The sequence below is a fragment of the Alligator sinensis genome, unplaced genomic scaffold (assembly GCF_000455745.1).
Source record: "Alligator sinensis unplaced genomic scaffold, ASM45574v1 scaffold511_1, whole genome shotgun sequence".
Lineage (NCBI taxonomy): Eukaryota > Metazoa > Chordata > Crocodylia > Alligatoridae > Alligator > Alligator sinensis.
Genome location: NW_005842114.1, coordinates 607,601 through 633,751, shown reverse-complemented (window position 1 = coordinate 633,751; position 26,151 = coordinate 607,601). Strand labels below are relative to the sequence as shown.

At 47.4% G+C, this 26,151-nt stretch overlaps 1 protein-coding gene across 5 annotated transcripts in view; it reads left to right on the top strand.

Moving 5' to 3' along the window:
- LOC106721812 (disks large-associated protein 4-like) overlaps window positions 1–26,151 on the top strand; it is a 244,452-nt gene that overhangs the window by 201,644 nt on the left and 16,657 nt on the right. For all 5 annotated transcript variants that reach the window (XM_025205382.1, XM_025205380.1, XM_025205381.1 and 2 more), the window contains one exon: window positions 1,229–1,475. In XM_025205382.1, coding sequence (XP_025061167.1) covers window positions 1,229–1,475 — 247 coding nt within the window. The remainder of the gene's footprint in view (window positions 1–1,228; window positions 1,476–26,151) is intronic.

The window sequence follows — 26,151 nt, the reverse complement described above, 5'->3', positions numbered from 1 at the left end:
TAGATATTTGTCCTGTTGCCCTCTGTGGATGTCTCCCCCTTGAACAGTCAGGGCCATGTGTTTCAGGATATAGCACATTGTGACAAACTGCCTCAGGAGCATGTCCTGTTGGAGCAGTACATGCTGGGAAGAGTGGGAGGGAAAGGTCAAGACGCAAACAACTTTCTGCAAAGACTATTACGGTGGCTTTAGTGGGACCAGCCCTTTGTGGGTGTTTGGTTAGCAAGTGCCAGTCTCTGGGAAGAATTAATGAACCTCTCATATCCAGATGCCACTGAAATCAGTGAGGCTTCAGCAATGACTGACTCAGACCCTTGTTGATCAGGGAAGGTTGTTGGTCATTTTGAATAACTTCTGCCCTACAAGACAGGTATCAGGTGGAAAAGGGTGAGAGAAGACAGACAGCTGGAAGCACAGGTCAATTACAGGAAGTCGGATTAGATAAGAGATGTATTATTGGGGCAGTTGGCTTAGCACACTTTGTTTACTGATAATTTATTCATATATTTGGTGTGTGTATTAATTTTAGGTCACCTCTTTTAATATGAACCTCTCCTAGGTCAACAGCTAACAGGATCATCTGCCTCTAGGAAAGCCTAGGGTTGGACAGGTGGTATGGGAGACAGAGGATGCAGCAGCCTTCTGAGGTGTCACACTGCCTGGTCCCCACAGTCTACAAAACCAGCATGGATTTAACTAGCAGTGGCCTGAACTGGATACGTTCTTCCTACTGGGACATAAGATCAGACTAGGTTCATGCAGGCACTTCCCCCAGAGCACATTGGCAGGGGACCTCAGGAGGTTTTACAGCACAGAGAAGGGATTTTACTTATAAGAGACACTCTCCACACTTCTGCCAAGGCATTGTAGAACACCTCAGAATACATAGACCTTCCTTGGGGCCTTCTAGTAAGGGTCACAAAGTGCTTTGGAGATACCAGTGTAAGAAGTCTCACAATGGCCTTGTAGCACAGACATATAGTTGACAAGTTCCAAAACAAAAAATGGAGTCAGGAGAAGACATCTTGGCATAGAACCCAGGAGACCTGGCCCCTGCCAGCTCTGACCGCTACACCTTGAAGTGCTTGCTTACAGATAAAGAAAACCTATTTATAAACTCAGCAGCCTGATGAACACTGCCATGAAAAAGCCATGTACACAGCAGAGAGAAGGAGAAAACAGGCCCTGAAAAGAAGGGTAATTTCTGGGTCCTCTCTCTTCCCTGCAGACAAGGGAGGCAGAGCTGAGTGACCAGTATGAGGCAGTGTGTGACTCAAACTACAGTGAAGCTGAGTCAGCTGCTGTGGAGGTGCTGGACCTGCCACTGCCCAGCTACTTCCGCTCCCGGAGCCATAGCTACCTCCGTGCCATCCAGGCTGGCTGCTCCCAGGAAGAAGACACAGCCTCTGTGCGCTCCATCTCGCCACCTCCAGCCAGCAGCATCAGTGGCAGCAGGACACTTCCCAACAACAGCAGTGAGTTCTGTGGGGCATACATGTGGGAGAGGGGGGCACTGGGGTGGTGGGGAGGAGTGGAAAATGGTATTCTCTTGGCACAGGGAGATGGGTTAGCAGCATCAGATTCTGAAAGCCGATGGGCTCTGGGTTCTAATATTTTGGTCAAATGCTGTCCCCATAACAGCATTAGAGGAACATTGCCCACAAAAATATCTACATAAGGCAGCACTGAAATTCTTCTGGTTCTGGAATCAATTATCTTAATGCTGCTGGCTGTCCTGGGCACAGCCCAGGTGATGGCCTTGTTTGATGTAGCTGAGCTGTCTTCCACAGCAGGTGTCCAGACACTTAGGGCCTTGCCCACATAGCAGAGCCTCTCCCCTGTTAGCCAAACTTGCTGAGTTTGCGCCATGTTCATTAGCCCAGTTGAGGATTGAACTAGGGCTGTGGGCAACAGCTGTTCCATCAGATGCAGTAGCTGATCCAGCAGCAACTGGGCTAAGCCAGGTACCTCCAGGAGCCTGCCAGCCTTGGACAGCTGGATGTAGAATCTGCTGATACAGGAGATGAAGTTGGAATGGGTTTCACCTGGTTCCAAGCATTAGTGGTAATCAGAAAAGATTCATGGATGAGTGCCGGGTAGTATAGCTTTTTACTCCAATAAAGAGAGAGAGAAATGGAGAGGTGGCTGGAGATTTCTCTGTGCTCCAGCAAATCCTAAAGTCCACATCTAAATTAACCAGGAACTCGGGGAAAGTCTTTTTCAAGGTCTGAACTCTGTGGCTTGGTAATGCAGTTCAGTACCTCAGGCCACCTCATTCTTCCACCTGTCTGGTGACCCTGTAGCCAGACCAAGTGTTTGACAGAACAACAGCCTGTCAGGCTGTATGTCTCCAGGCCCAGATTCATTCCAGACAGGGTCCCAGTGAAATATGTGAGTGCTGAAGCTATGTTGTGGATCCCCAAAAAGGGCTGGGGGCAGATCCTGTTGCAACTCCTGTTTGCCATCTGAGCCTCCAAATGTGATCCTGTTTCACCCTACTGGGATCCCTGTAAAACTATTAACACATCTGCATCACAGATGAGGAGGACCCTCCTGCCTATGTGTCAATGTTTTTTTCAGGCCCTTGGTGTCTGCTCTGTAATGTTTTGCTATGTGAATTAAGCTGGAATATACTGATCAGATGATAGTAAAATCCTCCCCTCTCCTCAATTCACCCCTCCTCTCTTCCATGCTCCTGATCTGTAACCCACACAAACTGCACTAGACAGAGCTTGGCCTTGCTCAGAGGATTTCTCATGAGAGCTAATAGTGTGTCAGTGATTCCACTGTGGATTCCCAAGGGGCTGCCATCTTGGCTGGTCTCATGTACAATGATCTGACTCTTCCAGCGAGAAGCCAAAGCATGTGGATACCGTATATAGGAGAGTTTCAAAGGTTTGAGCCCATTTCCTGGGTGATAAAGAAACACTGATGTCAGTTTTATTAGCATGGTAACCTCTGTGAGGCATCCTCTGCCAGAGACAACTCAGGGCTAGAGCAGACTGAATGTTCTTTTGTGCAAATGTGCACAGTGAATGCAGTGCCAGTGAAAAGTGAGAGACTGGAAGCCCTGAAGACCACAGTCATATATTCATCCACCAACTCAGTGCAAATTTCTCCTATGTTGTTCTGCCCACCATCCCCAGCTATGATTCAAAAGGGCCATTTCTCGTGATGGAGAGGAGGTTAGTCCTCTTCATGGTCAAGTCAGTCCCTGGCTGAAAGTACCCGTTGGCACTAACTGGCTTTTGTGGCCTGGATTCTTCTCCACTGGTAACTAGACTGAGAATCTTTGAACTGATTTCACATAGAACATCAGAGACCTGTTGTCCAGTAACAATTTAAGACAGGTTTTGAACCACATGATTTTGAACCGTCTGAGTCTTACTGAATTTTAGGTTCAAGCAAACCCTTGAATCTCAAAGCAAAGCCACAAATTCTCAGAGACTTGGATGAGTCCACATCTGCTATACCAGGACTTGGAAGATGGCCAGACTTGTACGGTTTGCAGCACACCCCAAATGTTCAAGAATTTCCTAGTTTGTTGTAAATATTTGCCATATCTCTGAAATTATTAGGATGAGGAGGCAGGAAGAGTGGCTGGAAAATTATGGGACCTGGTGCCAGTTTAGAGGTTAGGCTTCTTTCAAAGTCAGCTCAACCACCAGACACCTTGGTATTTAACCTGTGTTGTACAGGTTCCAGTTCCTTCATATCTGTGATGTGCCATGGAATTTGAAATCCCTCTACAACTGCTGTAGAGTTAGTAGTCTGTTTATGTTATTTGTTAAAGATGAGCTGGGCCAAAACCCCAGACCCAAATGTTTCTTAACTTGGAGTAAGAACAGACAGATCTTGCTCTGGCCTCAAGGGAACAGTGAACCAAACGTTATCCCCAAAATTCCAGTTCCTTGCAAATTTGGCATAGCACCAGCACTTGGTAAACAATATTGTAAAATTCAGATCCAGTTTCCTCTGTGGGCCTCTCTTGGTTTTGGATATTGATGTTATTAGTTCCAGACAGGCCTGTCTCCTGCAATTAGTAATCAGTGTATTTCAAAAAGCAAAGTCCCCAATTCTCTTCCCCCACAGGAGTAAATCCAGAGTAGCTCCCTTCCCCTGGGGTATGCAAGGGGCCTAAAATGCAATGAACAGCTGATGGTTCTAATCTGGGATGTGATTTGTTAAAGGCAATTCTTAGGTATGACAAGGGGATATTTTAATAGTGGTTCTGTGGTCACCCAACCCACAGGAGAGCTCTGATAACTATAGTGCCTTACAGTTCTCAAAAGGGCTTGGTAAGAATTGTTTTACTGATTGCTGAAATGTAGCTACCTCTGAAAGGGCAATGACAGCTGTTAATGCTACATGGCAATACTTTAGGTTAATTTAGGACAGGAAGCAAAGAATACTGCACCCACTTAAAATACAACAACATAAGGCACAAGCTGAAGGGCTCTGTATGTCATTGTAATCAGAATGGGAGTTTAGTAAAACACTGGAACAGGTTACCTAGAGAGGTGGTGGAAGCTCCATCCTTGGAGGTTTTCAAAACCCAGCTACACAACATGGACTTAACTAGCAGCAGCCTGAATTGGCTGAGATCTTCCTACTGGAGCATAAGATCAGACTAGGCTCATGAAGGCACTTCCCCCAGAGCATATTAGCAGGGGACTTCAGGAGGTTTTACAGCACATAGCAGGGATTTTACTTATAAAAGACACTCTCCACACTTCCGCCAAGCATTGTAGAATCACCTCAGAATACACAGACCTTCCTTGGGGCCTTCTAGTGAGGACCACAAAGTGCTTTGGAGATACCAATGTGAGAAGTCTCACAATGGCCTTGTAGCACAGACATATAGTTAACACGTGCCAAGGCAAAAAATGGAGTCAGGAGAAGACATCTTGGCATAGAACCCAGGAGACCTGGACCTGACACCAGAATTTGGACATTACACCAGTACCGGTATTCTTGGAAAAAGTGTCACATGCTCATTAATGATAAGTGCTGTTGAGAGAGTGTGATGCTGGAGGCCTTGGAAATACTTGCAAACTCTGCATGGAAGTGATCACGGCCTCCATTTTATGTCACATCCAAAAGGCAGCAGGCCTGTTAGGGCCTCTGCACCATGCTGGGGGGTCCATGCAGCACTGATGAGGGAGGGACACTGACTGGATGACAGACCGGTTGCTAGGTTGATCTCTCAGCTGCATATGAATGGATCCTGATACTCATGCTTATGACAAGAGCCCATCTCAAGGGGGCAGGGCCACAGAGACAGGCCATAACCATGTGTGTATATGCATCTATCACTGTATAAGCAAAGCAGGGCTGGATCTGTCCATTTTGGTAGGCAAAGTGCTGATCCTGAGCGTAACATATGGCTCACTGTCCTTTCAACACTCCCCACACCCCTCCCTTAGGGGTCTGGCAGGAAGGAAGGGTCCATTTTCTCAGCTTTTACAGACAAAGCAGGGCCTCAGGGGGAGACTGCCTATTGTTGGCCATACTCTGTCCACATTGTTAGCCAAACCCTGAGCTGGGGAACTCAGTTGGTGGCATGCTGCACTTTGATTGTTGACCAGGTGAGACAGAATTCTGCCCATTGAGTCTTAGCAAATAATTCTGCTTTCTCAGGTGTTGCTGTGATGGAATTAGTTCCCCCAAAGTTTTAGGTGCCTACACATGAGCAGCAGGTCTGCTCCAATGCATTGTAATTACAGCGTGTTGGAACAGGCTTGATTAAGTGAGTCTGCTGGAGCATGGTAATTACCATGTTCCAGCAGACTCCAGCGCCTCGTGTATCAGTGTCCCCAAACTTAAAAATGGTGGTGGGGATACTTTAACTAAAGCACATCAAACTGGCTTTAGTTAAAGTGCCCCCACTGCCATATTTAAGCATGGGGACGCTGTTACATGAGACACTCCAGGCGCTTTAATTAGAGTGGCTGTCCGAGCTGCTCTAATTAAAGCGCTCCCCTCCCGCCCCCACTCCCAGAGCCTGTGTATAAACACCCTTAGTTTGCAAGTGGGGCAAGGGCTAAGTCAGTATGGTACCTTTCTGAGAAACACCCTTCAGTGTGTGTGTCTCTTTAAATTCCTTTCCAGGAGGGCATCTCAGTTGTGCCTCTCAGCTGTTCCTTGGTAACCAGAGAGGACAGTCAGTTTGGATCCGAATGATCCCTTTCCCACTTGGTGACAATTAGCATGCTTGCTGTTGTCGTTATCCGTGGCATCAGAAGTTCAAAGCGTGTCATGATGCCTACTGCTGCAGAGGCAGTAGCTTTGTCTACAGACTGAGGATCTGGATCTTGTGGATTCTTAGCTGATAGGTTTGACTTCATTGCTTTGGCCATGCAAAACAGCAATGTCCACTGCTCAGCCCGGCAGCCAGGGGAGAGGGCACTCACAATATTGAGTACTGCTCATAGTATTGGCATGCAGGGAACAATTTGGAGCATGCAGGTTAGGAGGTGACATTACCACAGTCTGAAAGAAGCTGATTGTGTACAGCAGGGCCGGAAGCCTGGGTTGTCATCCAAGACTGGCACCTCCAGGTAAGACCTGATAATCTCAGAGCTCTGCTGTAGTGTCAGCCAGGGTCCTGCAGCAGGCAGTAACCTCAGAAGACTGCAGTAGTGCCAAGAACCTGCAGCAGTGTGGGACTCTGCAGAACCAAGCGAATGTAGCAGCCCCAGCACCTTGCAGTAACAGAAAGAATGACCCATTATACCAGACTGTCATTAACACGTGCCTGAAGCCTGTGTTAGCATTGCCACCCTTTAGCTCAGGAAGCTGGCTTTGTCTCCTAGTAAGGAATTTCAGAGAGATCTGGTAACATCTGCTGTGGGCAAAACTGCTGGCACTTGCTCTCACCCACAGAAATATACACACCCACCCATGAAGAGAGACAAACAGGCTTCCACATGTTGGCCTCTCCCTCGCTTCTCATTGCCTCCATTGTATATAAGTTCATGGGCATGCATGGCACTTCCCATATTGAATAATGACATAGGCCATGTTCCAGAGAAATTACAGACAACGTTATCAAGGTGAGGCAGGACCCTGGATGAGACAATAGGCAGGATGGAGGGAGGAACAAATAGGTTTTGGGGCTCCCTGGTTGGTTCAAACTCCTCATCCTCATCTTGCTGGCCATGTATCCCTTCCCATGCCCTTCTCCTCTTCCAGCTGTTCTCTTTACCTGCCCTCAGTGATAATGCATCCACAGTGAGGGGCCCCAATTTGAACTCTCACAGTGCCAGTTTGCTGAGAGCCCTATAAGGCACATCTGTTTGCCTAACTTGCTGTTAGAGTTGGGCTTCCCAGGGGGTTGGAGTTGGTGGAGGGAGGTGGAGTTGTGCTCCGATGAGGGTTTAGCTGGTTTTGTTTTTCTACCATGTCACAGAGGGTCTTGGGACCTTGGACAGTCACCTCCTCGTGTGGCTGCATTGGTCAAAATACATAAGATATATTAGGGGTACAGGTTCAGAGTCAGGTACAGTGTTTCCAGGCTGGGCCAAGACAACATTATCCTCCAGGCACCCCGCTGGTCAGAGGTAAGCTGTAGTCCATTTGCATTAGTGCCTGGGAATCTGTGGCTTAAGGCCTTGGGATGCTTCTGTTGACAGAAATCCTGGTGCCACAGAGAAGCTGCCATAGTATGTGCACACCAGTATGGCTGCTGGTAGCTCCATTCAGCCCCACTCATCCACTGTGCTGGCAGGGTATGAAGTGCATCATGGGAAGGCACATGCTGCAGAAATCATGGCAGCCAGCAGAAGGTGTAGGTATAGATGCCTTCTCTCCCTCAGAGGTCTGTCAGCAAAACTGTGTAGCATAAATCAGGGCTAATTCTCCTCTCTGATGCCATCTACTAAATTCAATGGAATCATTTGTTTTATACCCATGTCAGTGAAAGGAGAACCAGGACCTCATCTCACTGTGTACAACACTGCAAAGTGTTGTGTATTTCAGAAGAGCTGAATCAGTTGTCATGAAGATGCACACGTGCACTCAAACCCCGGCCCCCTGGACCTTTGACAGGAGAAGTTCAGAAATATAGTGAAGTGGGAATCCCCTGAGTAACATTAAATAGCATAATGAACACTGTCCCCAGCTAATTGAGTCTATTATATTCATCCCACTCCCTCATTTTATTTCATGCTATAAGCTCTTTAGGTCTGTTTGAGGGGGGGCATATACATATGGTATGTGTCTCTATGTGTGCACACACCTTGGGATACCTGTGGTTTGACAGCCATCACACATTTGATCAGCTCAACCATACCATCCCAGTTCCTCCTGCAAACACATAGGTCTGTTGCACATTATACGGCAATTAGCTCACATTTGACAGCCAGGAAGACAGATGATGAGCTGCTTTTAATCAACCTTAAACAGGGCTTCTGTGTGTCACAAAGCATGAGACTAAAAAGCCCCAATGAAACCTATTCACATAATTATCAGCCTGGTGACAGCTATTCTGGATCCTTTGCTTTAGCAAAGGCCTCCCTCTTGTCCCCCAGCCCTGGTTTTCTTTCATTAGAAGCAGCGCTGGGGAATTCCTTGTCCAGTAGACCCCTACAGAACAGCAAAGGGTCTCACATTCAGGGAAGGATGAATGTTCCTGTCCAGCAGTGACATTCCCCAGAGTACTGCTTCATAGATCATAGGGTAACTGAGCCTCCCGTGTTTTGTCTGCTTTTCATCTTACTTTTCTGCACAGCCTGGCGTGGCCACAGGACCTTAAATCTACAGAACTGTCTCAGTTCCCCTTGGTCACTCCCACATCCTGCATGAGTGATGACCCTGGCCAGGGATCTGAGATGTAGGTTTCCAGCTCCATTCCCTGGACATTTAAAGAGCTCCCTGTGTGTTTTGCACCTTGCAATTATGTTAGTGGTGTAACATTATGTCATGGGGCTGTGAGGGTGCACAGGTGCAGAATGGCATTGCACACAGTCCCAATATCAATGCATGCTTCTAGTGTCACAGCACAAAGGCGCAATGTCACGTGGTTACTTTGTGCTATCTTTTGTGGCTGTTATTATGTCACGCTGAATAAGATCACAAAGATGGGCTGCTAACATAGGCACATTTGATCACAGAATGACTATCAGTGGCTTCCGCAAAGGTCACTTTCCCTTAGCCTGCAAGGGAAAGGCACCTTCATCTTCTCTTCTCCTTTGTAGAAAATATTTGCATAATTAGGTCAAATATGCTTCCCACTCCCACACATTGATTTATAATGCAAACTCAGCTTTCTTTCTTCCTCTCCTGACCAGCTGGGGATTTGCCTTCAAACCTGCCTGGCTTTATGATGGCTTCCTCCAGGCCCTCCCATCTGCAGGGGAAAAATGAGAAGCAGCCTGAATGAAAAGAAAAAAAGCTGGCCAGAAAGCTGGGCTCAGCACTGATTTGAAAGGCTAATGCTTGGGAGAGGGGCACCAAGCAGCCCCATTACTAATGGATGCAGCCAGCACTGACCCCAGCTGGCTTGTCAAGGGGGAAACTGCTACTTTCCTTTCAGATTTTCTCCTTCTTTTTGACCTAGATTTCATGTTCCAGAAATAGCTTTCTCTTTCACCAGCATAACAGCAGGAAATAGATTAGGTAGCTCATATGTGTATCTGTGCATATAAGGAAGGAGGAGTGCATGTGGGTGTGGGTAAAGGAGAAAGACAGGCATGTCTGCATTGTGTATGTATGAAGAAGATCTTTGTTCCATTCATTCTCATTTGTGTGTGTATGTGGGTGTTGTCTGTACTGGATCTGTGTGCAGCGGAAGAGACCTAAGTATGCTTTTCTCTCTCTGGTCCTTTCCCCATTATTGGGGAAACCACACTAGCAACACCATGCTGCAGGTCACATTCTCTTTCTTCAAGATATTTATATCCATGTTGTTTAGTTATAACTGCCTTAAAACAACAGTAACTAAAATTCCCCCCACTCCTCATGTCTGTGAAACCAAGCTCTTTGCTCTTGAGATTTTAGCAGGCCTCTGTGGCTCTTTCTTTCTTGGTGCCCCTGGGTATGTATGTGTGTGTCTGGTACCCTGTCAGCCTTGCTGCTGCATGGCCTGGACCAAAGAATTGTGTACCTTCCACAGAGTCCTCTGCAAACAATACTAAGTTGTAGACAAGGGAAGCTTATGGCTCCCACCAGTATAAAGGATCCCAGTGAGTGAGCAGGGCAGATACCCATAGAAAGGGCACAATAACTGGACCTAGGCATGGCTGGTGGGTCCTGACCAACACTGTGTTTCCCTCTGCAGGGTGTGTGTGCCACAGAGAGTGGAATGAAAGCAGCCATGGGTGGTTTCCACTACTAATAGTAGCACTGAGCACTTTGCAGCAGAGATCTCAAAGCAAAGGCAGTCACTAGTATTGTCTTCCTTGTACAGATATGGAAACCCAGGCAGAGAGGGGTGAAGTGGGACTCTTCAGCCTGGAGAAGAGGAGGCTCAGTGGGGACTTGGTGACAGCCTATAAGTATATAAAGGGGGTGCACCAGGATCTGGGAAAACAGTTGTTCACCAGGGCCCTCCAAAGGATAACTAGGTCTAATGGCCACAAATTCCTGGAAGGCCGATTTAGACTGAACATAAGGAAAAACTTCTTTACGGTCTAAGTGTCCAGGGTCAGGAACAGACTCCTGCCAGAGGTGCTGCAAGCACCTACTCTGGACTCATTCAAAAGCCATTTGGATGTTTATCTTACTGGGATCATTTGACCCCAGGAGACTTGCTGCCTATGGCAGGGGGCTGGACTCAATGATATTATGAGATCCCTTCCAGCACCTAATGTCTATGAAATCTATTAAATTTATTAAGTGACTCATGCAGCGCTACTCACCAGACCACAGGAGAGTCAGACCTAGACCTTAAGTCTCATGAGTCCCAGTTCAGTAGCCTGTCCACTAGGCCACAGTAGGCACTGTGGTTGTGACAACACAGCCATGTGTAGTGAAAGCTTCTGAGAGGGATCAGAGGCCCCGACCTGACTGGTGTCAGAAAGCCCAAATGTCCATTTTGCCAGGCTGCACATGGCCAATGAGGCATCCCCCTGTGTTGTTGTGCTAGTCTTAGTCTCCTCCTGACTAACTCCACACCAGGCACTGCAATCTGACCAGCTGTAGTCACCCTCAGGGATGGCTCCCAGGCCCTGATGAGCATTGGTTCCATCCCTCCCTGCTGCCTGTCCAATTATGTTCCCATTACATTATTTTGCTCTTGTGCCCTTTGACTTGGCTCCCCAGGGGGTGAAATTGGAACAGAGGACAGGGAGGACCCTCCTGGGTCTCTTGAGTGCAGTCCCCTGCCCTTGCAGGCACCATGTCAGATGGAGAGGACTGTGGGCTGCTTGTCCATGCACTACTCAGTGCTTCTTGGGGGTCCGTTGTCCAAAGCATCGCACACAGTTTAAGGGCATCTTTGTACCTTAGACACTTGTGTTTAAACATGAGAACTGCAGGTTCCCTCAGGGAGCTCCCTTGCTGCTCTTTAGTGTGCATGTCTGTCTGTGTGGGTATCTCTCTGCTCTGGTTAGATGTGTCTTTCTCCCTGATTCTCTCTTGCCCCATTACATCATTTCAGTAGCACAAAGGTGCTGGAAAGCAGAAGCCATGCAGGAAGGGAGCTGGCATCACTATCGTTGCACTCTGCCTGTTCATAGCTGGAAGATGGCCCTGGGGGGTACAGCTGTTGACAAAGCAGCCCCATTGCTTGGACTAACACAGAAGCGGCCCCAGTATTAGGGGATCACAGCTGACTCCTTTGTAGCACCCCTCTAAACTGGATCCAACTTTTATCCCTATATCTCCATCTCTGAGGCTCTCAGCTCTGGGTGTACATTATAATTAGAATGCACTGTAGCACTACCTGACACACTGAAAACCAACAACTATCACTGCTTTGAGGTGCTCTAATTGACAGGGATTGTCCTGGGCAATGTCAGCAAGTTCAGCCAACAGGACAATCCCTGTTGGCTGAACTTGCAAGCATCCCCCAGGGAAACAGAGCAAAAGGAACTTCTCCAGTTTTTGCTCTCCGTTGCTTCATCATCTCTTGTGCTGGACTGCTTTCTCTCTGTTCCCTCAGTGCCCTTCTGTCCTTTTCTTTCTGTTGAGTCATGACCTGAATATTAATAAGGGCTCAGATCAAAATTGATTTAGATCTCTCAAAAGTCAGTTACAGCCCTATGTGGCTGACAGTCCGTCCACTAAAACAAGCTGTTTCCACTAGGGGCTAATCTGCCCTTCCAGGACCTGCACCTGCTTCACAGGGAGAAAATAATTGAACCGGCATATGTTTAGTTTTCTTTGGCAAACTCCAGAGAAAGCTCCAAACTGCTAAGCCTGAACATCAGTGACCAGTGTGATGAGGTAATAAGTAAAGCTAACCTCACCCTTTCTTGCATAAGTAGATACATCACAAACAGGTGTAGGGAGGTGATACTTCCCCTCTATGTGGCATTGGTCAGGCCACAGGTGGAGTAGTGCATCCAGTTTTGGGCACTGCATTTCAGGAGGCCTGGAGAGAGTTCAGAGGAGGGCCGCTCATCTAGATAAAGGCCTACAGAAAAAACCCTACATGGACTGATTGGGAGACCTGAACCTCTTCAGCCTCCGCAGGAGGAAGCTGAGAGGTGATCTTGTGGCTGCCTACACTCATTGTGGGGGCACAGCAAGAAATAGGGATACAATGTTACCAGGGCGCCTGTCGAGGTAACTAGAAATAATGGCCCCAAACTGGAAGAGAGCAAATTCAGATTGGACATCAGGAAAAAAAAATTTACAGTGAGGGTTGCCAAAATATGGAATAAGCTTCCAAGGGAGGTGGTGCTGTCCCCTTCCTTGGAGGTGTTTAAAAGGAGATTGGACAGACACCTGGCTGGGATCGTCTGACCCCAGCACTCATTCCTGCCCAGGGCAGGGGGTCGGACTCGCTGATCTAATAGGTCCCTTCCAACACTAACATCTATGAAACTATGAACAAAGATCCAAAACTGTGGAACTCATGCATGGCTCCAAACCTTCCCAGGGCTGAGAAGAGAGGGCCTAGGTCTCCAGCCTGGTTCTCTTTTGGATCCACTTTCCTGCTTTGTCTTTGATAATAGATCAGGCTTCTCAGCAGAGTCCACTGATGGAAATTGGAAGCAGTGTCCAAGGTATAACTCACTGATGCCTGCCATGAATAGCTATAGTTTGGAGTGGGGCATTTTATCAATCTACTATATGCTTTCTCTTTGCTTTGAATGTCAGTCCTGTTCATCTCTGCAGGATGTAGAGCAATCAGTGAATCATAAATAAATCACAGCACTCAAGGATCTATTGTAAAAGCAAGTAGTTCAAGCAATACACAAGCTCCATGCCTGGGCAGCACAGGGAATAAGACTACCTGCAGAGTCACAAACCCCAGTACAGGCCAAACCTTCTGTAAACAACCTTGTTAGAGGGGAGCTGCTGCTTGCACACTGCTGTCATGGGCATGGCACCCTAGGGAAGTAGACACTGCCATCATAACTCAGACTGTGACACAAGTACAGGCAAGCACATATCTGGCCTTGGCAGAGAACTTTCCCATTTCCACTGCCATCCTTCCAGCCTGAACATGAAGCTTGTCAGGATGGCCAGAACAAGTCCAGCTGGAGCCCCAGTTCCAATTGGGTAGGAACCCACCATTACAGTAGTCTTGAGCCCCATTGGTCAGTGATTCTGTGCTCAAGCAAAGCACTTGAGTTCAGTCCTGCATTCAGGTGGGTTCAGTTTGTGTATAGGTTGGTTCTGCTCATTCTTTCTCAGGTGGAAACTTGTTCTACTGATTCCCTTCCTTCCCCTCAACCAATCCTGACTGTAACCCCATGTGACAGTGCTACAGCTTCAGTCCACATAGGACTGAAGATGGTGGCAACTAAAGGAAAAATAGAACCTAAATTCTCCTTTCCCCCATTCAGAAAGCCCCTTAGTTGAAGCAGCAATGGAGAATCAACAAGCAAAAAGACATAGGCACTTTTGTTTATTTTTCCTTCCATCTGTCTCTGTCTCAGCTAAAGAAAGACTTTCCTCTAAGACAGAACTGAAAGGCTGGATCCTCCTTTTGGTTATGCTGGAGAAAGTGCATTCTTCTTAATGGAATTTTGCCCCATGTAAACACATGAAGTAGACCAAAATCCAGGTGCAGATGTGGAAACTTTGGCTCTTAGTGTGATGCATCCAACCCTACGTGGAAAGCCATTCATGGAAACACAGAACTGAACAAGTTTTGAATCAGACTGTGCTCATCCTTACCAGCAAACGAATCTGATCTCTCCATTCCCAGCCTTTGCTGTACTTGACTTATGGGGAACAGGGACATCCACTTTGGAGTGCAGCTCTTCCCACAGAGAAAGCTTTGAATTTATGTAAGGAGACCAAGTGGGAAGGTCTGGCTCATCACCAGTCACTGGAACTGTCCCCCTGGCATCACATCAGCAGAGATGGGGTATGAAAGACACAGATTTGGCTTAACAGAGTTTTACTCCCACACTCCCCATTTTGTTAGCAGTGATATGACCCTCCCCTTCCCCCTTTTGAGCTCCCTTCATTCAGAGGCTTCTAAGAAGTGCTGTTTTCAGGAACCATCTTTGCACAGAGGCCCATTCCCTCATTCAGAAGGTCAAGCAAATCATCCAGAAGTAGCACTGTATGTCACAGGGCCTATCTTCCACCCTACTGCATGTCCAGACTTTCAGCATTTTCCTTCTGTTTTCTCCCCACTGCACAGAGCCTGGTGTCTTAAGTGCACCAGTTCTTAAAAGCCACTCTCTGGTTCCAGGACGTCTCCAGCCCTCTGTTCCTGCTCAGGTTTCATCAGGAAGCAAACAAAAGTGCATGTATACATAACTTTATTTGCTTCCTGGCCACTTTCCTTAATATTCATCCTAAGGTTTGATCTAGTCTCTCCTGGTCTTCCCTGTGTGTAGCAGTGACATGAGACACTCCAGGCGCTTTAATTAGAGTGGCTGTCCGAGCTGCTCTAATTAAAGCGCTCCCCTCCCGCCCCCACTCCCAGAGCCTGTGTATAAACACCCTTAGTTTGCAAGTGGGGCAAGGGCTAAGTCAGTATGGTACCTTTCTGAGAAACACCCTTCAGTGTGTGTGTCTCTTTAAATTCCTTTCCAGGAGGGCATCTCAGTTGTGCCTCTCAGCTGTTCCTTGGTAACCAGAGAGGACAGTCAGTTTGGATCCGAATGATCCCTTTCCCACTTGGTGACAATTAGCATGCTTGCTGTTGTCGTTATCCGTGGCATCAGAAGTTCAAAGCGTGTCATGATGCCTACTGCTGCAGAGGCAGTAGCTTTGTCTACAGACTGAGGATCTGGATCTTGTGGATTCTTAGCTGATAGGTTTGACTTCATTGCTTTGGCCATGCAAAACAGCAATGTCCACTGCTCAGCCCGGCAGCCAGGGGAGAGGGCACTCACAATATTGAGTACTGCTCATAGTATTGGCATGCAGGGAACAATTTGGAGCATGCAGGTTAGGAGGTGACATTACCACAGTCTGAAAGAAGCTGATTGTGTACAGCAGGGCCGGAAGCCTGGGTTGTCATCCAAGACTGGCACCTCCAGGTAAGACCTGATAATCTCAGAGCTCTGCTGTAGTGTCAGCCAGGGTCCTGCAGCAGGCCGTAACCTCAGAAGACTGCAGTAGTGCCAAGAACCTGCAGCAGTGTGGGACTCTGCAGAACCAAGCGAATGTAGCAGCCCCAGCACCTTGCAGTAACAGAAAGAATGACCCATTATACCAGACTGTCATTAACACGTGCCTGAAGCCTGTGTTAGCATTGCCACCCTTTAGCTCAGGAAGCTGGCTTTGTCTCCTAGTAAGGAATTTCAGAGAGATCTGGTAACATCTGCTGTGGGCAAAACTGCTGGCACTTGCTCTCACCCACAGAAATATACACACCCACCCATGAAGAGAGACAAACAGGCTTCCACATGTTGGCCTCTCCCTCGCTTCTCATTGCCTCCATTGTATATAAGTTCATGGGCATGCATGGCACTTCCCATATTGAATAATGACATAGGCCATGTTCCAGAGAAATTACAGACAACGTTATCAAGGTGAGGCAGGACCCTGGATGAGACAATAGGCAGGATGGAGGGAGGAACAAATAGGTTTTGGGGCTCCCTGGTTGGTTCAAACTCCTCATCCTCATCTTGCTGGCCATGTATCCCTTCCCATGCCCTTCTCCTCTTCCAGCTGTTCTCTTTACCTGCCCTCAGTGATAATGCATCCACAGTGAGGGGCCCCAATTTGAACTCTCACAGTGCCAGTTTGCTGAGAGCCCTATAAGGCACATCTGTTTGCCTAACTTGCTGTTAGAGTTGGGCTTCCCAGGGGGTTGGAGTTGGTGGAGGGAGGTGGAGTTGTGCTCCGATGAGGGTTTAGCTGGTTTTGTTTTTCTACCATGTCACAGAGGGTCTTGGGACCTTGGACAGTCACCTCCTCGTGTGGCTGCATTGGTCAAAATACATAAGATATATTAGGGGTACAGGTTCAGAGTCAGGTACAGTGTTTCCAGGCTGGGCCAAGACAACATTATCCTCCAGGCACCCCGCTGGTCAGAGGTAAGCTGTAGTCCATTTGCATTAGTGCCTGGGAATCTGTGGCTTAAGGCCTTGGGATGCTTCTGTTGACAGAAATCCTGGTGCCACAGAGAAGCTGCCATAGTATGTGCACACCAGTATGGCTGCTGGTAGCTCCATTCAGCCCCACTCATCCACTGTGCTGGCAGGGTATGAAGTGCATCATGGGAAGGCACATGCTGCAGAAATCATGGCAGCCAGCAGAAGGTGTAGGTATAGATGCCTTCTCTCCCTCAGAGGTCTGTCAGCAAAACTGTGTAGCATAAATCAGGGCTAATTCTCCTCTCTGATGCCATCTACTAAATTCAATGGAATCATTTGTTTTATACCCATGTCAGTGAAAGGAGAACCAGGACCTCATCTCACTGTGTACAACACTGCAAAGTGTTGTGTATTTCAGAAGAGCTGAATCAGTTGTCATGAAGATGCACACGTGCACTCAAACCCCGGCCCCCTGGACCTTTGACAGGAGAAGTTCAGAAATATAGTGAAGTGGGAATCCCCTGAGTAACATTAAATAGCATAATGAACACTGTCCCCAGCTAATTGAGTCTATTATATTCATCCCACTCCCTCATTTTATTTCATGCTATAAGCTCTTTAGGTCTGTTTGAGGGGGGGCATATACATATGGTATGTGTCTCTATGTGTGCACACACCTTGGGATACCTGTGGTTTGACAGCCATCACACATTTGATCAGCTCAACCATACCATCCCAGTTCCTCCTGCAAACACATAGGTCTGTTGCACATTATACGGCAATTAGCTCACATTTGACAGCCAGGAAGACAGATGATGAGCTGCTTTTAATCAACCTTAAACAGGGCTTCTGTGTGTCACAAAGCATGAGACTAAAAAGCCCCAATGAAACCTATTCACATAATTATCAGCCTGGTGACAGCTATTCTGGATCCTTTGCTTTAGCAAAGGCCTCCCTCTTGTCCCCCAGCCCTGGTTTTCTTTCATTAGAAGCAGCGCTGGGGAATTCCTTGTCCAGTAGACCCCTACAGAACAGCAAAGGGTCTCACATTCAGGGAAGGATGAATGTTCCTGTCCAGCAGTGACATTCCCCAGAGTACTGCTTCATAGATCATAGGGTAACTGAGCCTCCCGTGTTTTGTCTGCTTTTCATCTTACTTTTCTGCACAGCCTGGCGTGGCCACAGGACCTTAAATCTACAGAACTGTCTCAGTTCCCCTTGGTCACTCCCACATCCTGCATGAGTGATGACCCTGGCCAGGGATCTGAGATGTAGGTTTCCAGCTCCATTCCCTGGACATTTAAAGAGCTCCCTGTGTGTTTTGCACCTTGCAATTATGTTAGTGGTGTAACATTATGTCATGGGGCTGTGAGGGTGCACAGGTGCAGAATGGCATTGCACACAGTCCCAATATCAATGCATGCTTCTAGTGTCACAGCACAAAGGCGCAATGTCACGTGGTTACTTTGTGCTATCTTTTGTGGCTGTTATTATGTCACGCTGAATAAGATCACAAAGATGGGCTGCTAACATAGGCACATTTGATCACAGAATGACTATCAGTGGCTTCCGCAAAGGTCACTTTCCCTTAGCCTGCAAGGGAAAGGCACCTTCATCTTCTCTTCTCCTTTGTAGAAAATATTTGCATAATTAGGTCAAATATGCTTCCCACTCCCACACATTGATTTATAATGCAAACTCAGCTTTCTTTCTTCCTCTCCTGACCAGCTGGGGATTTGCCTTCAAACCTGCCTGGCTTTATGATGGCTTCCTCCAGGCCCTCCCATCTGCAGGGGAAAAATGAGAAGCAGCCTGAATGAAAAGAAAAAAAGCTGGCCAGAAAGCTGGGCTCAGCACTGATTTGAAAGGCTAATGCTTGGGAGAGGGGCACCAAGCAGCCCCATTACTAATGGATGCAGCCAGCACTGACCCCAGCTGGCTTGTCAAGGGGGAAACTGCTACTTTCCTTTCAGATTTTCTCCTTCTTTTTGACCTAGATTTCATGTTCCAGAAATAGCTTTCTCTTTCACCAGCATAACAGCAGGAAATAGATTAGGTAGCTCATATGTGTATCTGTGCATATAAGGAAGGAGGAGTGCATGTGGGTGTGGGTAAAGGAGAAAGACAGGCATGTCTGCATTGTGTATGTATGAAGAAGATCTTTGTTCCATTCATTCTCATTTGTGTGTGTATGTGGGTGTTGTCTGTACTGGATCTGTGTGCAGCGGAAGAGACCTAAGTATGCTTTTCTCTCTCTGGTCCTTTCCCCATTATTGGGGAAACCACACTAGCAACACCATGCTGCAGGTCACATTCTCTTTCTTCAAGATATTTATATCCATGTTGTTTAGTTATAACTGCCTTAAAACAACAGTAACTAAAATTCCCCCCACTCCTCATGTCTGTGAAACCAAGCTCTTTGCTCTTGAGATTTTAGCAGGCCTCTGTGGCTCTTTCTTTCTTGGTGCCCCTGGGTATGTATGTGTGTGTCTGGTACCCTGTCAGCCTTGCTGCTGCATGGCCTGGACCAAAGAATTGTGTACCTTCCACAGAGTCCTCTGCAAACAATACTAAGTTGTAGACAAGGGAAGCTTATGGCTCCCACCAGTATAAAGGATCCCAGTGAGTGAGCAGGGCAGATACCCATAGAAAGGGCACAATAACTGGACCTAGGCATGGCTGGTGGGTCCTGACCAACACTGTGTTTCCCTCTGCAGGGTGTGTGTGCCACAGAGAGTGGAATGAAAGCAGCCATGGGTGGTTTCCACTACTAATAGTAGCACTGAGCACTTTGCAGCAGAGATCTCAAAGCAAAGGCAGTCACTAGTATTGTCTTCCTTGTACAGATATGGAAACCCAGGCAGAGAGGGGTGAAGTGGGACTCTTCAGCCTGGAGAAGAGGAGGCTCAGTGGGGACTTGGTGACAGCCTATAAGTATATAAAGGGGGTGCACCAGGATCTGGGAAAACAGTTGTTCACCAGGGCCCTCCAAAGGATAACTAGGTCTAATGGCCACAAATTCCTGGAAGGCCGATTTAGACTGAACATAAGGAAAAACTTCTTTACGGTCTAAGTGTCCAGGGTCAGGAACAGACTCCTGCCAGAGGTGCTGCAAGCACCTACTCTGGACTCATTCAAAAGCCATTTGGATGTTTATCTTACTGGGATCATTTGACCCCAGGAGACTTGCTGCCTATGGCAGGGGGCTGGACTCAATGATATTATGAGATCCCTTCCAGCACCTAATGTCTATGAAATCTATTAAATTTATTAAGTGACTCATGCAGCGCTACTCACCAGACCACAGGAGAGTCAGACCTAGACCTTAAGTCTCATGAGTCCCAGTTCAGTAGCCTGTCCACTAGGCCACAGTAGGCACTGTGGTTGTGACAACACAGCCATGTGTAGTGAAAGCTTCTGAGAGGGATCAGAGGCCCCGACCTGACTGGTGTCAGAAAGCCCAAATGTCCATTTTGCCAGGCTGCACATGGCCAATGAGGCATCCCCCTGTGTTGTTGTGCTAGTCTTAGTCTCCTCCTGACTAACTCCACACCAGGCACTGCAATCTGACCAGCTGTAGTCACCCTCAGGGATGGCTCCCAGGCCCTGATGAGCATTGGTTCCATCCCTCCCTGCTGCCTGTCCAATTATGTTCCCATTACATTATTTTGCTCTTGTGCCCTTTGACTTGGCTCCCCAGGGGGTGAAATTGGAACAGAGGACAGGGAGGACCCTCCTGGGTCTCTTGAGTGCAGTCCCCTGCCCTTGCAGGCACCATGTCAGATGGAGAGGACTGTGGGCTGCTTGTCCATGCACTACTCAGTGCTTCTTGGGGGTCCGTTGTCCAAAGCATCGCACACAGTTTAAGGGCATCTTTGTACCTTAGACACTTGTGTTTAAACATGAGAACTGCAGGTTCCCTCAGGGAGCTCCCTTGCTGCTCTTTAGTGTGCATGTCTGTCTGTGTGGGTATCTCTCTGCTCTGGTTAGATGTGTCTTTCTCCCTGATTCTCTCTTGCCCCATTACATCATTTCAGTAGCACAAAGGTGCTGGAAAGCAGAAGCCATGCAGGAAGGGAGCTGGCATCACTATCGTTGCACTCTGCCTGTTCATAGCTGGAAGATGGCCCTGGGGGGTACAGCTGTTGACAAAGCAGCCCCATTGCTTGGACTAACACAGAAGCGGCCCCAGTATTAGGGGATCACAGCTGACTCCTTTGTAGCACCCCTCTAAACTGGATCCAACTTTTATCCCTATATCTCCATCTCTGAGGCTCTCAGCTCTGGGTGTACATTATAATTAGAATGCACTGTAGCACTACCTGACACACTGAAAACCAACAACTATCACTGCTTTGAGGTGCTCTAATTGACAGGGATTGTCCTGGGCAATGTCAGCAAGTTCAGCCAACAGGACAATCCCTGTTGGCTGAACTTGCAAGCATCCCCCAGGGAAACAGAGCAAAAGGAACTTCTCCATTTGTTGCTCTCCGTTGCTGCATCATCTCTTGTGCTGGACTGCTTTCTCTCTGTTCCCTCAGTGCCCTTCTGTCCTTTTCTTTCTGTTGAGTCATGACCTGAATATTAATAAGGGCTCAGATCAAAATTGATTTAGATCTCTCAAAAGTCAGTTACAGCCCTATGTGGCTGACAGTCCGTCCACTAAAACAAGCTGTTTCCACTAGGGGCTAATCTGCCCTTCCAGGACCTGCACCTGCTTCACAGGGAGAAAATAATTGAACCGGCATATGTTTAGTTTTCTTTGGCAAACTCCAGAGAAAGCTCCAAACTGCTAAGCCTGAACATCAGTGACCAGTGTGATGAGGTAATAAGTAAAGCTAACCTCACCCTTTCTTGCATAAGTAGATACATCACAAACAGGTGTAGGGAGGTGATACTTCCCCTCTATGTGGCATTGGTCAGGCCACAGGTGGAGTAGTGCATCCAGTTTTGGGCACTGCATTTCAGGAGGCCTGGAGAGAGTTCAGAGGAGGGCCGCTCATCTAGATAAAGGCCTACAGAAAAAACCCTACATGGACTGATTGGGAGACCTGAACCTCTTCAGCCTCCGCAGGAGGAAGCTGAGAGGTGATCTTGTGGCTGCCTACACTCATTGTGGGGGCACAGCAAGAAATAGGGATACAATGTTACCAGGGCGCCTGTCGAGGTAACTAGAAATAATGGCCCCAAACTGGAAGAGAGCAAATTCAGATTGGACATCAGGAAAAAAAAATTTACAGTGAGGGTTGCCAAAATATGGAATAAGCTTCCAAGGGAGGTGGTGCTGTCCCCTTCCTTGGAGGTGTTTAAAAGGAGATTGGACAGACACCTGGCTGGGATCGTCTGACCCCAGCACTCATTCCTGCCCAGGGCAGGGGGTCGGACTCGCTGATCTAATAGGTCCCTTCCAACACTAACATCTATGAAACTATGAACAAAGATCCAAAACTGTGGAACTCATGCATGGCTCCAAACCTTCCCAGGGCTGAGAAGAGAGGGCCTAGGTCTCCAGCCTGGTTCTCTTTTGGATCCACTTTCCTGCTTTGTCTTTGATAATAGATCAGGCTTCTCAGCAGAGTCCACTGATGGAAATTGGAAGCAGTGTCCAAGGTATAACTCACTGATGCCTGCCATGAATAGCTATAGTTTGGAGTGGGGCATTTTATCAATCTACTATATGCTTTCTCTTTGCTTTGAATGTCAGTCCTGTTCATCTCTGCAGGATGTAGAGCAATCAGTGAATCATAAATAAATCACAGCACTCAAGGATCTATTGTAAAAGCAAGTAGTTCAAGCAATACACAAGCTCCATGCCTGGGCAGCACAGGGAATAAGACTACCTGCAGAGTCACAAACCCCAGTACAGGCCAAACCTTCTGTAAACAACCTTGTTAGAGGGGAGCTGCTGCTTGCACACTGCTGTCATGGGCATGGCACCCTAGGGAAGTAGACACTGCCATCATAACTCAGACTGTGACACAAGTACAGGCAAGCACATATCTGGCCTTGGCAGAGAACTTTCCCATTTCCACTGCCATCCTTCCAGCCTGAACATGAAGCTTGTCAGGATGGCCAGAACAAGTCCAGCTGGAGCCCCAGTTCCAATTGGGTAGGAACCCACCATTACAGTAGTCTTGAGCCCCATTGGTCAGTGATTCTGTGCTCAAGCAAAGCACTTGAGTTCAGTCCTGCATTCAGGTGGGTTCAGTTTGTGTATAGGTTGGTTCTGCTCATTCTTTCTCAGGTGGAAACTTGTTCTACTGATTCCCTTCCTTCCCCTCAACCAATCCTGACTGTAACCCCATGTGACAGTGCTACAGCTTCAGTCCACATAGGACTGAAGATGGTGGCAACTAAAGGAAAAATAGAACCTAAATTCTCCTTTCCCCCATTCAGAAAGCCCCTTAGTTGAAGCAGCAATGGAGAATCAACAAGCAAAAAGACATAGGCACTTTTGTTTATTTTTCCTTCCATCTGTCTCTGTCTCAGCTAAAGAAAGACTTTCCTCTAAGACAGAACTGAAAGGCTGGATCCTCCTTTTGGTTATGCTGGAGAAAGTGCATTCTTCTTAATGGAATTTTGCCCCATGTAAACACATGAAGTAGACCAAAATCCAGGTGCAGATGTGGAAACTTTGGCTCTTAGTGTGATGCATCCAACCCTACGTGGAAAGCCATTCATGGAAACACAGAACTGAACAAGTTTTGAATCAGACTGTGCTCATCCTTACCAGCAAACGAATCTGATCTCTCCATTCCCAGCCTTTGCTGTACTTGACTTATGGGGAACAGGGACATCCACTTTGGAGTGCAGCTCTTCCCACAGAGAAAGCTTTGAATTTATGTAAGGAGACCAAGTGGGAAGGTCTGGCTCATCACCAGTCACTGGAACTGTCCCCCTGGCATCACATCAGCAGAGATGGGGTATGAAAGACACAGATTTGGCTTAACAGAGTTTTACTCCCACACTCCCCATTTTGTTAGCAGTGATATGACCCTCCCCTTCCCCCTTTTGAGCTCCCTTCATTCAGAGGCTTCTAAGAAGTGCTGTTTTCAGGAACCATCTTTGCACAGAGGCCCATTCCCTCATTCAGAAGGTCAAGCAAATCATCCAGAAGTAGCACTGTATGTCACAGGGCCTATCTTCCACCCTACTGCATGTCCAGACTTTCAGCATTTTCCTTCTGTTTTCTCCCCACTGCACAGAGCCTGGTGTCTTAAGTGCACCAGTTCTTAAAAGCCACTCTCTGGTTCCAGGACGTCTCCAGCCCTCTGTTCCTGCTCAGGTTTCATCAGGAAGCAAACAAAAGTGCATGTATACATAACTTTATTTGCTTCCTGGCCACTTTCCTTAATATTCATCCTAAGGTTTGATCTAGTCTCTCCTGGTCTTCCCTGTGTGTAGCATCATGTTGAAAATAGATCCAATGGTGCCTAGCAGTTGTTAATTTCTCTGTGTGCTAAATCTGACAACTGAGTGGGCACAAGGACTCTGTTCCCTGGACAGGCATTTTGCAGGTCCTCTCATCTGACCCATTCTTGTCCACCCAGTGGGGTGTGACCAAGAGCTGAATCTGTCTACCAGTACATGGGGCATGAAGCCTAACTGTGTTGTGGTGAACTGCTGAGGTCTAAGCCCAAAGAGCTCTGAGCCCCCCCCAGTTCTAGGTTTGTTGCCCGTAAGCCAATTGACCATTGCCTAGCCTTGCCAGGTGTCAGTGCAATAAGCAAGGGCTCCACATTGCTGTGGCTCACAAGCTCCTTACCAGGGTACTGGGGACATGACCCTGGGGGGGACTTCTTCCCCAATCTGCTGCTATTGGAACACGTGTGCAGAGACGGGAAACAGCATTCTGCAAGATAAGGCAGCATAAGTAGACCCTAACAACATTGTAGCAATATCTACTTCAGTTTGTGCCTGTATTTTTAGAATTTAAAAAATTGATGTTTTTTAACATTATAAAAATACTTCCATGTGGGCTGCAGAACTATTTCTTACTGGAGATTAGATATGGTGAAGCTTGAAGCCCAATTTAAGCTCTGCAAGGCTTGTGCTGATTTCCTTGTGTTCCATGACCTGGCATGACCCTGACTAGATTAATGCAGCAGCCCAGTAGTTACTTGTACATTAAGGAGAAAGTGGCATTAGTGTTTTATTGTCCTATGCTGTCCAGGAGACACCGATTACTGTGGGAGGTGACTGGCTCTGTTTCCTTTGGGAGGGCTGTGGGTGGCTCTTTGCTCTTATTGATAGCAGTTGGGGGCCACCAGTGCCTGTGGTTATTTAAGGACTTGGCAGAGTTCTGCCAGAGTGGGTTGTGAGCATTTTCCAGCTTGGAATTATATCTTTTTTCACACTGATACAATCTTCTATTATAAATTTCTTTTATCCTCTGTTTTAAGCGGAGGCTGTTAGTGGCTTGTGGGAGAATGGGGAGGACACTTTTCCTTGATAAAGCTTATCAAGGGGTTCTAGTTGCCTTCTGGTTTAAAAGCACTAAGTAAACATAACTAATCATCTATATTCCTCGAGTTGCTTCTATTCAAGAAGTTCAAAACCCAAGTAAGCCTTCTAGCAACCTCTAGGTAAGAGTGGATCCCTACCCCCTTGTAAGAGGCACAGACTGAAAGTTACTTACCAAGGTCAGGCATGAAGCATATGACCAAGGCAGAAATGGGATTCTGCTCTGCCTCCCACTGTAAACTGCCTACAAAAAAACAAAGCAGGAAGGAATTGGGCCAGATTCTTAGTCAATATAAATCAGTTGGCCTCCACCAGCTGAGAATCTGATCTATGGGCTCCTTATTCAAGAGCTGGGTGTGTGGCACTGCATAATGGAAATTCTAAGGCTTCTGAACTCCTTACAGGGCTTACTTGAACTGGGAATCCAGGCTTCACCAGAAGGGCTTAGTAGCATAGATTTTTTCATATACAGTGAACAGCAAACATTGTTAGTAATTAAAACCCAAGCTTGTTGTGCCTTTTGAGTTAAGGGAAGTATCCTTGTGCACAGTTGTGGAAAGAATAAACATATCCATCCCCCTTCCTCCCCTGCCCCCCATCAAGTTCAGTTTCAGTTTTGCCTTCATCTTCAATTCTACTTTTAAGGTAGGCATTATTCCAACTATTTGCTTTTGACTGAGAGGTAAAGCTGGCAAGTCAGTCAACAATGCAGAAGTCCTCGGCTTTAGGTAAGCTGACTTTGATAAGCTCAAGAGGCTTGTTGTCAAGGCCCTAAGGAGCCGTGACTCAACAGGGAGGGGAGTCCAAGATGAGTGGTTGCTCCTTAAGGGAGCGATCCTGAAAGCACAAGGGATGTCCATCCCATCTCAGAGGAAAGGTAGCAAAAGGGCACAGCAAGCCCTTGACCCAGCAGGGAACTCATGGACCTCCTACGGCTAAAAAGAGAGGCTTATAAAGGATGGAAGACAGGAATCACCACTAAGGAGGAGTACTATGCACTGGTCTGGACCTGTAGGGAACAAACCAGTAAGGTCAAGGCTGCAACCGAACTCCATCTGGCTACACATATCAA